The sequence below is a fragment of the Loxodonta africana genome, chromosome 12 (assembly GCF_030014295.1).
Source record: "Loxodonta africana isolate mLoxAfr1 chromosome 12, mLoxAfr1.hap2, whole genome shotgun sequence".
NCBI lineage: Eukaryota > Metazoa > Chordata > Mammalia > Proboscidea > Elephantidae > Loxodonta > Loxodonta africana.
In genome coordinates this window covers 57820836-57834222 of record NC_087353.1, presented here as the reverse complement: position 1 = coordinate 57834222, position 13387 = coordinate 57820836, and the positions used below count along the sequence as shown (strand labels likewise).

Genomic DNA, 13387 nt, shown 5'->3' with positions numbered 1-13387 from the left:
AGGCTCTTGTTTCTCTAGGGTATATTCCGAGGAGTGGGATTTCTGGGTTGTATGGTAGTTCTATTTCTAACTGTTTAAGATAACGCCAGATAGATTTCCAAAGTGGTTGTACCATTTTACATTCCCACCAGCAGTGTATAAGAGTTCCAATCTCTCTGCAGCCTCTCCAACATTTATTATTTTGTGTTTTTTGGATTAATGCCAGCCTTGTTGGAGTGAGATGGAATCTCATCCTAGTTTTAATTTGCATTTCTCTAATGGCTAATGATCGAGAGCATTTTCTCATGTATCTGTTAGCTGCCTGAATATCTTCTTTAGTGAAGTGTGTGTTCATATCCTTTGCCCACTTCTTGATTGGGTTGTTTGTCTTTTTGTGGTTGAGTTTTGACAGAATCATGTAGATTTTAGAGATCAGGCGCTGGTCGGAGATGTCATAGCTGAAAATTCTTTCCCAGTCTGTAGGTGGTCTTTTTACTCTTTTGGTGAAGTCTTTAGATGAGCATAGGTGTTTGATTTTTAGGAGCTCCCAGTTATCTGGTTTCTCTTCGTCATTTTTGGTAATGTTTTGTATTCTGTTTATGCCTTGTATTAGGGCTCCTAGGGTTGTCCCTATTTTTTCTTCCATGATCTTTATCGTTTTAGTCTTTATGTTTAGGTCTTTGATCCACTTGGAGTTAGTTTTTGTGCATGGTGTGAGGTATGCGTCCTGTTTCATTTTTTTGCAAATGGATATCCAGTTATACCAGCACCATTTGTTAAAGAGACTATCTTTTCCCCAATTAACTGACACTGGTCCTTTGTCAAATATCAGCTGCTCATATGTGAATGGATTTATATCTGGGTTCTCAATTCTGTTCCATTGGTCTATGTGCCTGTTGTTGTACCAGTACCAGGCTGTTTTGACTACTGTGGCTGTATAATAGCTTCTGAAATCAGGTAGAGTGAGGCCTCCCACTTTCTTCTTCTTTTTCAGTAATGCTTTGCTTATCCGAGGCTTCTTTCCCTTCCATATGAAACTGGTGATTTGTTTCTCTATCACCTTAAAAAATGACATTGGAGCTTGGATTGGAAGTGCGTTATATGTATAGATGGCTTTTGGTAGAATAGACATTTTTACTATGTTAAGTCTTCCTATCCATGAGCAAGGTATGTTTTTCCACTTAAGTATGTCCTTTTGAATTTCTTGTAGTAGAGCTTTGTAGTTTTCTTTGTATAGGTCTTTTACATCCTTGGTAAGATTTATTCCTAAGTATTTTATCTTCTTGGGGGCTACTGTGAATGGTATTGATTTGGTGATTTCCTCTTCGGTGTTCTTTTTGTTGATGTCGAGGAATCCAAGTGATTTTTGTATGTTTATTTTATAACCTGAGACTCTGCCAAACTCTGCTATTAGTTTCAGTAGTTTCTGGAGGATTCCTTAGGGTTTTCTGTGTATAAGATCATGTCATCTGCAAATAGAGATAATTTTACTTCCTCCTTGCCAATCCGGATACCTTTTATTTCTTTGTCTAGCCTAATTGCCCTGGCTAGGACTTCTAGCACGATGTTGAATAAGAGTGGTGATAAAGGGCATCCTTGTCTGGTTCCCGTTCTCAAGGGAAATGCTTTCAGGTTCTCTCCATTTAGAGTGATATTGGCTCTTGGCTTTGCATAGATGCCCTTTATTATGTTGAGGAATTTTCCTTCAATTCTTATTTTGGTGAGAGTTTTTATCATAAATGGGTGTTGGACTTTGTCAAATGCCTTTTCTGCATCAATTGATAAGATCATGTGGTTTTTATCTTTTGTTTTATTTATGTGATGGCTTACATTAATGGTTTTTCTGATATTAAACCAGCCTTGCATACCTGGTATAAATCCCACTTGATCGTGGTGAATTATTTTTTTGATGTGTTGTTGGATTCTATTGGCTAGAATTTTGTTGAGGATTTTTGCATCTACGTTCATGAGGGATATAGGTCTGTAATTTTCTTTTTTTGTAATGTCTTTACCTGGTTTTGGTATCAGGGAGATGGTGGCTTCGTAGAATGAGTTGGGTAGTATTCCGTCATTTTCTATGCTTTGAAATACCTTCAGTAGTAGTGGTGTTAACTCTTCTCTGAAAGTTTGGTAGAACTCTGCAGTGAAGCCGTCTGGGCCAGGGTTTTTTTTTGTTGGGAGTTTTTTATTACCGTTTCAATCTCTTTTTTTGTTATGGATCTATTTAGTTGTTCTACTTCTGAATGTGTTAGTTGAGGTAGGTAGTGTTTTTCCAGGAATTCATCCATTTCTTCTAGGTTTGCAAATTTGTTAGAGTACAATTTTTCATAATAATCTGATATGATTCTTTTAATTTCATTTGGTTCTGTTGTGATGTGGTCCTTCTCGTTTCTTATTCGGGTTGTTTCCTTTCCTGTATTTCTTTAGTCAGTCTAGCCAATGGTTTATCAATTTTGTTAATTTTTTCAAAGAACCAGCTTTTGGCTTTGTTAATTCTTTCAATTGTTTTTCTGTTCTCTAATTCATTTAGTTCAGCTCTAATTTTTATTATTTGTTTTCTTCTGGTGCCTGATGGATTCTTTTGTTGCTCACTTTCTATTTGTTCAAGTTGTAGGGACAGTTCTCTGATTTTGGCTCTTTCTTCTTTTTGTATGTGTGCATGTATCGATATAAATTGGCCTCTGAGCACTGCTTTTGCTGTGTCCCAGAGGTTTTGATAGGAAGTGTTTTCATTCTCGTTGCATTCTATGAATTTCCTTATTCCCTCCTTGATGTCTTCTATAACCCAGTCTTTTTTCAGGAGGGTATTGTTCATTTTCCAAGTATTTGATTTCTTTTCCCTAGTTTTTCTGTTATTGATTTCTAGTTTTATTGCCTTGTGGTCTGAGAGGATGCTTTGTAATATTTCGAAGTTTTGGACTCTGCAAAGGTTTGTTTTATGACCTAATATGTGGTCTATTCTAGAGAATGTTCCATGTGCACTAGAAAAAAAAGTATACTTTGCAGCAGTTAGGTGGAGAGTTCTGTATAAGTCAATGAGGTCAATTTGGTTGATTGTAGCAATTAGGTCTTCCGTGTCTCTATTGAGCTTCTTACTGGATGTCCTGTCCTTCTCCGAAAGTGGTGTGTTGAAGTCTCCTACTATAATTGTGGAGGTGTCTATCTCACTTTTCAATTCTGTTAAAATTTGATTTATGTATCTTGCAGCCCTGTCATTGGGTGCATAAATATTTAATATGGTTATGTCTTCCTGATCAATTGTCCCCTTTATCATTATGTAGTGTCCTTCTTTATCCTTTGTGGTAGATTTAAGTCTAAAGTCTATTTTGTCAGAAATTAATATTGCTACTCCTCTTCTTTTTTGCGTATTGTTTGCTTGATATATTTTTTTCCATCCTTTGAGTTTTAGTTTGTTTGTGTCTCTAAGTCTAAGGTGTGTCTCTTGTAGGCAGCATATAGACGGATCATGTTTCTTTATCCAGTCCGAGACTCTCTGTCTCTTTATTGGTGCATTTAGTCCATTTACATTCAGCATAATTATAGATAAATAAGTTTTTAGTGTTGTCATTTTGATGCCTTTTTATGTGTGTTGTTGACAATTTCATTTTTCCACATACTTTTTTGTGCTGAGACGCTTTTCTTAGTAAATTGTGAGATCCCCATTTTCATAGTGTTTGACTTCATGTTTGTTGAGTCGTTACGTTTTTCTTGGCTTTTATCTTGAGTTATGGAGTTGTTATACCTCTTTGTGGTTACCTTATTATTTACCCCTATTTTTCTAAGTAAAGACCTAACTTGTATTGTTCTATATTGCCTTGTATCACTCTCCATATGTCAGTTCCATGCCACCTGTATTTAGTTCCTCTTTTTGATTATTGTGATCTTTTACATATTGACTTCCGTGATTCCCTGTTATAAGTATTTTTTTTTTAATTAATCTTAATTTGTTTTTGTGATTTCCCTATTTGAGTTGATATCAGGATGTTCTGTTTTGTGACCTTGTGTTGTGCTGGTATCTGATATTATTGGTTTTCTGACCAAACAGTATCCTTTAGTATTTCTTGTAGCTTTGGTTTGGTTTTTGCAAATTCTCTAAACTTGTGTTTGTCTATAAATATCTTAATTTCGCCTTCATATTTCAGAGAGAGTTTTTCTGGATATATGATCCTTGGCTGGCAGTTTTTCTCCTTCAGTGCTCTGTATATGTTGTCCCATTCCCTTCTTGCCTGCATGGTTTCTGCTGAGTAGTCTGAACTTATTCTTATTGATTCTCCCTTGAAGGAAACCTTTCTTTTCTCCCTGGCTGCTTTTAAAATTTTCTGTTTATCTTTGGTTTTGGCAAGTTTGATGATAATATGTCTTGGTGTTTTTCTTTTTGGATCAATCTTAAATGGGGTTCGATGAACATCTTGGATAGATGTCCTTTTGTCTTTCATGATGTCAGTGAAGTTTTCTTTCAGAAGTTCTTCAACTATTTTCTCTGTGTTTTCTGTCCTCCCTCCCTGTTCTGGGACTCCAGTCACCCGCAGGTTATCCTTCTTGATAGATTCCCACATGATTCTTAGGGTTTCTTCATTGTTTTTAATTCTTTTATCTGATTTTTTTTCAGCTATGTTGGTGTTAATTCCCTGGTCCTCCAGATTTCCCAGTCTGCATTCTAATTGCTCGAGTCTGCTCCTCTGACTTCCTATTGCATTGTCTAATTCTGTAATTTTATTGTTAATCTTTTGGATTTCTACATGCTGTCTCTCTATGGATTCTTGCAACTTATTAATTTTTCCAGTATGTTCTTGAATAATCTTTTTGAGTTCTTCAACAGTTTTATCAGTGTGTTCCTTGGCTTTTTCTGCGGTTTGCCTTATTTCGTTTGTGATGTCCTGAAGCATTCTGTAAATTAGTTTTTTATATTCTGTATCTGATAATTCCAGGATTGTATCTTCATTTGGGAAAGATTTTGATTCTTTTGTTTGGGGGGTTGTAGAAGCTCTCATGATCTGCTTCTTTATGTGGTTTGATATGGACTGCTGTCTCTGAGCCATCACTGGGAAACTAGTTTTTCCAGAAAATCCGCTGACTGGGACGCTGGCTCCAGGCTCTGAAAACAATCGCTGCTTCCCCGTTTTTGTTGGTTTTCTGTCTCTAAATCTGTGTTTGTTGTTCAGGGTTCGTAGATTGTTATGTACGTGATCGATTCACTTGATTTTCCGAGTCTTTGTTGCAAGAGGGATCCGAGGTAGCGTCTACCTAGTCTGCCATCTTGGCCCCCATGTTTTTGTTTTTATGGACGCAGTTTTGAGGCCAGAGAAGTGGGATGGCTTTGCTCCCTAGGACACCACAGTATAATCAGGAGCAGAGAGTTTGGTTCGAATACAGCTTTCAACTTCTACTTCGGCTCATTTGGAGTCTTGTTACGTTAAATGTGGAAGTTAAAGACAGGAGACTGAAAATGCTTTCCTGGGCACAAGTATTAAATAAATGTTGAGTGAACTAAAAAGTGAGACCTCACTGAAGGCCATATCGCTGTGCCACTAGGGTGATGAGAGGGTCTGGAACAGGGGGCAGCAGACTTTTTCTGTAAAGGCCCAGATAGTAAATATTTTAGGCTTTGAGGGCCACTTAGTCTCTGTTGCAACCATTGAGCTATGCCGTTGTAGCAGAAAAGCAGCCGTAGATATGTAAACGGAGGGGAGTGGCTGTGTGCCAATAAAACTTTATTTTTGAATACTAAAATCTGAAGTTCATGTAATTTGCATGGGTCTTGAGGTACTATTCATATTTTCCCCAACTATTTAAAAATGTCAAATCCGCTCTTAGTTCGTAGGCCATTCAAAAGCAAGCAGCTGGTCAGATTAGGCTTGTGGGTCGCAATAGAGGAATGAAAAAGCTGTTGATTAAGTAAATTATTTTTTTATAAAGAGTTATTCAAAGAATACCAAATACTGCTTCATCTCTGTATAAACCAGAGTGGAAGAAATGGAGTTAGCTGAAAGCAAGGTTGTGTGTGCACACACATGGACGGGGGTGCTGCTGGAAGGCATATCACTAGACCAGGCTTCTGTGCTTTGGAGAGGCTGGGGGAGTATGCTTGGAAAATGCTACATTTGAATATTCCACATCCAGGTCTAAGGCAGCCAGTACACCTGGCTCTGATGGGAATGAACTCCCACCAAGCTTTTCAGCACCACCGTTTTTTCATCTCTAAAGGGAGGATGTTAAGTCCTTAAGTTGGATTTTCCTTTATTCTACTTTAATGGAAATCAGGTGGCGTTTTCCCAAATTTGACACGTTACACCTCTGACAAAAATGGTGATGGGCCATTATACATAATGTGTACCACTTCCGGCTGGAACTGTAATGTTTACAAGCATCTTCATCTGATTTTTAAATTACAGTGTACCATGTATCTGTCATAGAAAATTTTTTAACATATAAAAAGTACAAAGAAGAATATTTGCATCACTTGTAACCCAGATCATGGGTACTACTTTGACATACTGGTTCCCAGCCATTTTCGTATTCTGTACAGAAGAGTGTACAGTCACTAGTGGGGCCAGAGCACACTAACCGTGAATTAACCTGTTTTCCTACGTGAAAGTGTCGGCAGCACAAAAGAACAAAAGAAGTGTCATAGAAATGATTGTGGAGAGACCAGCCTTGGTAAATGTGGGAGGAAAAACGGCAGACTTTAAAAAAAATATTTTTTTTATAGCTTTACTACTACTGTATACACTTGTTTATGAGGCTGTTAATACAAAATTATTTGTCTCTACATAATGAACTTATTTAAAGTCACTGAACTGTATACGTGAAGATTGTTGAAATGGTAAATGTTTTGTTACCTGTATATTTACCACAATTTAAAAAATATGTATATATATACACTTTTTTTCCTTTTTTAAATCATTTGTCTTGGGTGCTCTTGAGTTTAATTTGATCAAAGGAAAGTTCTCTCAGAGACTCTTTCAAGGCCCCTTGCAATAAGGTGTCTTCACTTACCTCCCGTAAGTTTGATCCCTGAGCTTATTCAGGAGCTGGCTTTATTTCCTAGCCCAACAAATTGTTTGCACTGGAAAAACTCTTCCCTTGAAGAAGCAAACTGGTAGTGTTGCGTTTGGCCTCGTGACCTGGACATGGGTTTTTTTTTTTAATTACATTATTGTATTTGAGAACCCCTGCATTGTAGCTTTTCAGTGTCCATGGGCTCTTGAGACAACTGAAAGCCCAGAAAGTGTCTGGGAAGCTAAGTGCCTGGGAGAGCAGCATTTGGATGCTTTCAGAAGCAGCCTGGACTTCTGTTTTAAAGGTGATGGTAAAGGCATCTGAGTGACTTGTGAACTCTGTCTCTTTCTGATGTTTTCTAATTGTAGTCTTCAAGCCTGAGGAGTTACGCCAGGCTCTTATGCCAACTCTGGAAGCGCTGTATCGACAGGACCCAGAGTCCTTGCCTTTTCGGCAGCCCGTGGATCCTCAGCTCCTAGGAATTCCCGTAAGTTAATGTAGTATCTTAATTATTGAGTATTGCTCTAGCAGAAATACCACAAGTGGATGGCTTTAACAAACAGAAATTTATTTTCTCAGAGTTTAGGAGGCTCGAAGTCCAAATTCAAGGTGCCAGCTCTATGAGGGAAGGCTTTCTGTCTCTGTCGGCTCCATAGGAAGATCCTTGTCTCTTTGGAGCTTCTGCCCCTTGGCAGTCTTCATGTGGCTTGGCATGTCTCTTCCTTCATCTCTGCTTCTTTTGCTTGCTTGTTTAATACCCTTTATACCTCAAAAGAGATTAACTCAAGACACACCCTCATCGTGTCCATTAACATAACAAAGACATCCCAACCCAAAATGGGATTATAAGAGGCATAGAGGTTAGAATTTGCAACACATATTTTTGGGGGACACAATTCAATCCCTAACATTTCACCCTTTGCCCCTCCTCCCCCAAAATTCGTGTCCTTGAGAAATGAAAAACATACTCACCCCATCACATCATCCCAAAAGTCTTGATTAAATCAACTCCAAGTCCAAAATCTCTTCTGAATCATCTAAATCAAATACGGGTGAGATTTTTTAGGTGTATTCCATCCTGGGGCAAAATTCCTCTTCATCTGTGAACCTGTGAAATCTAGACTATAATTTGTTTCCAAAGAACAATGGTAGAACAGGCACAGGGTAGACATTTCCATTACAGATGAAAGAAATTGGAGGGAAAGAAGGGATAACGGGCACCAACAAGTCCAAAACTCAGCAGAACAATTTACTTTAACTCTCAAGGCTCGAAAGTAATCCTCTGTTCTCTGAGACCATCAGGGCAATGGCCCTGCTTTCCAAACTCTGGGTTTTGGCCACACCCTCTGTACTCTGGGTGGAGGCCCACTACTGCATTCTCACAGTCCATCTGAGTGGCGACCCTACTACCCCTTCAGCCCCCGCCAGGCTTCATTCTTCTGCCCCTTGGACATGGCAGCCCCATCCCCTGGCACTCGTGAACAGCAGCCCGCGCTCCAGCACCAAGTTGGCGAAGGTCTCTTTGTAACCTAGGAGGCTGTGGCCCCACCCTTTGAAACCCAGCAGGCTGTGGTTCCACCCTTTGAAACTTGGGTAACCCTGCTACCTTATCTCCTTCCAGCAGTTCTGCTTATCTCCAAGCTGCACCAGGGATGGTCCTTCTCTCTTCTTGGAGACAACAGATGTAGCTCCTTTGGCCTGTTTCCTGCCCGTAGAATTCCAAGAGGCAGACAGCATTCTCTCCTTTCATCCTTTCTCTGTCCCCTTCAGTCTAAGCTGATAGGTTTTCTGCTATGGTGCAGTTGGTTAAATCCATCAGTCACAAGTTTCATCTCTTTAACAAAAGACTGTGTAGCCATATCCCTGGTGTACATTCTAGGACATGTGTTCTTAGTTTATACAGCCGAATTTTCCAAATCTCTAAGCTTTGTTTTCATTTTGCACAGTTGATTTTTAAGTTCATCTCCTTCCTTTCACATTTTACTATAAGTGGCGAGGAGAAACTGCGTGGTCCCTTTAAGATTTTGCCAGATGTCCAGGTTCATCCTTACAAGTTCTACCTTACAAGTTCTACCTTCCACCAAACATTTGAACACAATTCAGACAAGTGTTTTGCCACTGCATAAAAAGCATCACCCTTCCTCCATTGTCCAGTCACATGTTCATCATTTTCTTTTAAAGAGGCATGTTTAATATCCACATTTCTAGCAACATGTCGTTGCTGGTGCCACGTGTATTCTCGAAGATGATAATTTCTCGATAGCTCTCCTTGCTTCCTCCTGAGCCCTCGCCAGAATTGCATTTGATGTCCGTAATTCTACCAACAGTCTCTTCAGGGTACTCTGGTCTTCTGCTAGTAGGTACTTTAAAACTCTTCCAGTCTCCACCCATTACCCAGTTCCAAAACCACTTCTACATTTTAGGTATTTATTAGAGCAGCACCCCCACTTCTCTGTACCGAATTCTTTCGTAGTCATCTAGTATTGCTATAACAAATACCACATGTGGATGATTTTAACAAACAAGTATATTTTCTCAGTTTAGGAGGCTAGAAGTTTGCATTCAGGGCACCGAGTCTAGGGGAAGCTTTCTCAGGTCTGGAGGAAGGTCCTTGTCTCTTCAGCTTCCATTTCCTGGTTCCTTGGATATCTCCATTTGTCTTGGCATCCCTTTTACTCCATTTCTGCTTCTCTCACTTGCTTTTTTAATCTCTTTTATGTCTCAAGAGACTGACTCAAGACACACCCTACACTAATCCTTTCTTACTAACATAACAAAGGCAGCCCATCTCCAAATGGGATTATAATCACAGGCATAAGAGGTTAAGATTTTACAACTCATATTTTTGGGGGACAGTTTAATCCATAACATGTAGCAACACTTAAGCTTTTCCAGTGTGACTCATGAATATCCATTGCTTTATCTCTGAAAATTGGGTAAAATAACGCCCTTTCTCTGAAGATCTTTCCTCTAATAAAAAATTTGTTTTCTGTCAAAAAAATAGTGTACCTTTATCTTACTAAAAAGAAATTTTTTTATTTTAAATTTTGAACACATTCCAGGGTCCATGGCAGGAGGTGCCCCTGAGGTAGAGGAAGACACGTGTCTGGGCCACTCCCCTTAATACTGGTGGTCTCTGTGGCCTCACCTTATGAGTGGCAGTTTTGTGTGAGACCTTGTCTATAGGCATTAATGTAAAGAATTGGTGAGCATTGATAAAAATATCTGGGCGTCTCACTTTGGTATCCCTGTGTCATCTTGCAAGAGCCTCGGTGACCCAGAAGATTCTGTTTTGTTGTAGTCGTTTTTGATTTTATCTTGGAGTTTCACTTTGCTTGCTAGGGTAAGGAATGAATCTCTAGAAATAAACATTGTCTGATTAATTTGTTCACACTTGTAATTCAGTTGGATTAAAATCCTTATTTTAAAAATCTTCACTAAACAATTCACTTAACACTATTTTTAATCTTAGTTTGCCATTGGGGCAATTTGATCACATTCGAAAATATCAGTTACCAATTTTAGAGAAGGAAACCAGAGATGATTTTCTGTTCACTGCCTACTTCTTACTATTGGGAAGGAAAGTTCTGGTATTTTCTGTTTCTGTTTCACTTTACTGTTTTCAGAGATACAGCTGACATGTGGAATTTGGGGACCCTCTAGATTGAGAAACTATTTTGTTTTTAAGGATTATTTTGACATTGTGAAGAATCCCATGGACCTTTCCACCATCAAGCGAAAGCTGGATACAGGGCAGTACCAGGAGCCCTGGCAATATGTGGACGATGTCTGGCTCATGTTTAACAATGCCTGGCTCTACAATCGGAAGACATCCCGGGTTTATAAGTTTTGCAGCAAACTCGCTGAGGTCTTTGAACAAGAAATTGACCCTGTTATGCAGTCCCTTGGATATTGCTGTGGACGCAAGGTACGATTTTACTTTTTTCTGGAAAGTGAACTTTCTTGATTAATCTAGCCGAAAAGGGTATTATAATGATAATTTATAATGATAAATGTAGACTCAACATTCTGATGGAACCTAAGGGGAAGGGGTGCCCAGTCAAAGCCTGGGCTTTTGTAAAACAATTGGTTGCCTGAAGCTGTATAACGGGGATGCTTGTTGGATGAGGCCTGGAGTTTAGTGTTTCTAGCTGCCCGGTGCTATTTCTTCATCTGTAATAATGGCCTGGTAAAGCCAACACCACGCTCTGGCACATGGAGATTGTCAGAAGACTATCCATACATACTAAAAGATACCATTTACTATTTGAACCTTAACTCCCCATAGTGAACTAGAAGTGAACCATGAAGGTAAATGGTATATGTTTTTCGTATTTTTCTCCTTTGTTTTGCAGTATGAGTTTTCCCCACAGACTTTGTGCTGCTACGGGAAGCAGTTGTGTACAATTCCTCGAGACGCTGCCTACTACAGCTACCAGAATAGGTAAGCATCACATGGTCTTCTACATGAGTGAGCACAGTACACTCTTAGGGCAAGGCAGCTTATCTGATGTAGCCAGGGTGCATCATTTGTTTCCTGACGTTGGCACAATGAAAAGTGCCTTTATTTCGGTGCTGCTTGGTCATTCAGATAAGCCCACGTTTTCTTAATTTTAAGGCTTTTTTTTTTAAATCCTTTTTAGTATAAAAATGTAAGCTTAAGACTGCTTGCTATACTACTTGAATTGGGTACATTCAGTCTTAAGCTGTGGTCTTCGTAAAATGTAATCATGTAAGCAAGGGTCTTAGCTAAGAGTAATTCTTAAGGGCTGACATTGCCTTTTTCAAGATATTCATACTCTTCTGCTCATAAATATTTGTCTAGAGAATTTGGCCAGGACAGTCTCATGGAAAGACTTGGATTAGTGCTACTCCACAAAAAAGTCTGTGCTTTTAATTTTTTAATTTTAAGTTAGTAGCCCAGTACAAAATGAGCTCTGGTGTTTTGATTGAGTTAAAGAATAATTCTTCTGTTACAAGATGGCTCTTTTGGGTTTTTGTGAGTGGTGGGTATGCTTAAGAAATATTTGCCATTCTCTTGAAATGTGAAGATGGCTGAAGACTAGCTCTCCTATCTTAAGTAGAGGGAGAGTGAAAATCACATTTTTGTTATTGGTTTCCCACAACAATATAACTCTCAATCACTGTCAGTAACATGGCCTCCATCTTATGAAGCAACTATTGAACTCTTTGTGACCAAGATGTGCTTCATGGCTATTTTTCTTCCTTATGTTCAGTATGAAATGTTAGGGGTTGGTATTTTGATTATTTTGATCTTGTTTGGTTATAGTAATTACATATATTCTGGTATTTCAAAGAGGATAGATAGAGGGTATGTTGTTATTTGGTTCAAAAGTATACTGCACAGACCTTTAATTTTGAATTTTTAGAATTTTCAAATTTAAGTATTTTTCTTTATTTTAATTAAAAAAAAATCTTAACCATGTTGAAGATAACGAGTAAGTCCCATCAAAAATTTATTTTCTTGAAAAAGAACTGTTAACACAAAAATGCTTCCAGAAATACATCTAAGCCTCACCTGCCCACCGATTCCCAGTACCATGAAATGCTGGCGTAGGTGAAAGGTGGACATCCCCAGAAAGTCTGTACTGGAATCACAGCCCGCACAACTGTCCTGTCCAAAATACTTTAACATTTGGAGTTTAATTTGTCTTAACTTCCCCTTTTTCAGTAGAAGCATTTTTAAAAAGTTTGAAATGATATCACAGCCCCTTCATACTGGGATTTCTCCTATTGTGACAAGGGATTCTTTTGGAAGTTCTGACCCCAGTTTCTTCCATTTACTGTTTTAACTCCATGACCTTGAGCATGTCTCTTCCCGTGTTAAGCATAGCCATCTCACCCATGGCATGGGCACAGGAATGTCCTCTCTGGCAACCTCGTGTTGTCCATCTACAGTGAAATAATGAAGAGGAACCCACTTTGAAAACTGTTATGTGCCAAGCAAAACATAGTTTTTATAAAACATTAAGAGGTAGGTTAAAACTTAACGATACCCCTGCTACCAGGCAGCTCAGCGTATTTTGGCCTGGAAGGAAGTACATGTTGGTATCTAGATGCTGCCCGCAGGCTCACAGATGATTCTAAAGTGTTTGGGGCCTTTTCGTTGTTGGCGTCACCATTTCTGGGCCATCTGGGAGGCTGCCTTTGGGCTTGGCTGTGTTAGAGTTTGAGAGCCATTGAAATGAAATAGAATGGATGGGATCAGAGACGCTACTGCTGTGTCAGAGGCATGAACCTTGAAGGAGTGCAAACACAGGACTATTGTGAAAGTTCTGAAATATCTGACTTTATTTTTCTATAGAACTTCATGTATTTTTCTTAAATGTGGAAACACAAGTCATGGGGGTCTGTGTTTTTAATGATACATTTTAAAGCAGGGATGTAC

The 13387-nt window shown here is 38.9% G+C and overlaps 1 protein-coding gene across 8 annotated transcripts in view; it reads left to right on the top strand.

Annotated features, from left to right (window-relative positions):
• CREBBP (CREB binding protein) overlaps positions 1 to 13387 on the top strand; it is a 152774-nt gene that overhangs the window by 116129 nt on the left and 23258 nt on the right. For all 8 annotated transcript variants that reach the window (XM_064295460.1, XM_064295459.1, XM_064295461.1 and 5 more), the window contains 3 exons: positions 7347 to 7465; positions 10667 to 10906; positions 11334 to 11422. In XM_064295460.1, coding sequence (XP_064151530.1) covers positions 7347 to 7465; positions 10667 to 10906; positions 11334 to 11422 — 448 coding nt within the window. The remainder of the gene's footprint in view (positions 1 to 7346; positions 7466 to 10666; positions 10907 to 11333; positions 11423 to 13387) is intronic.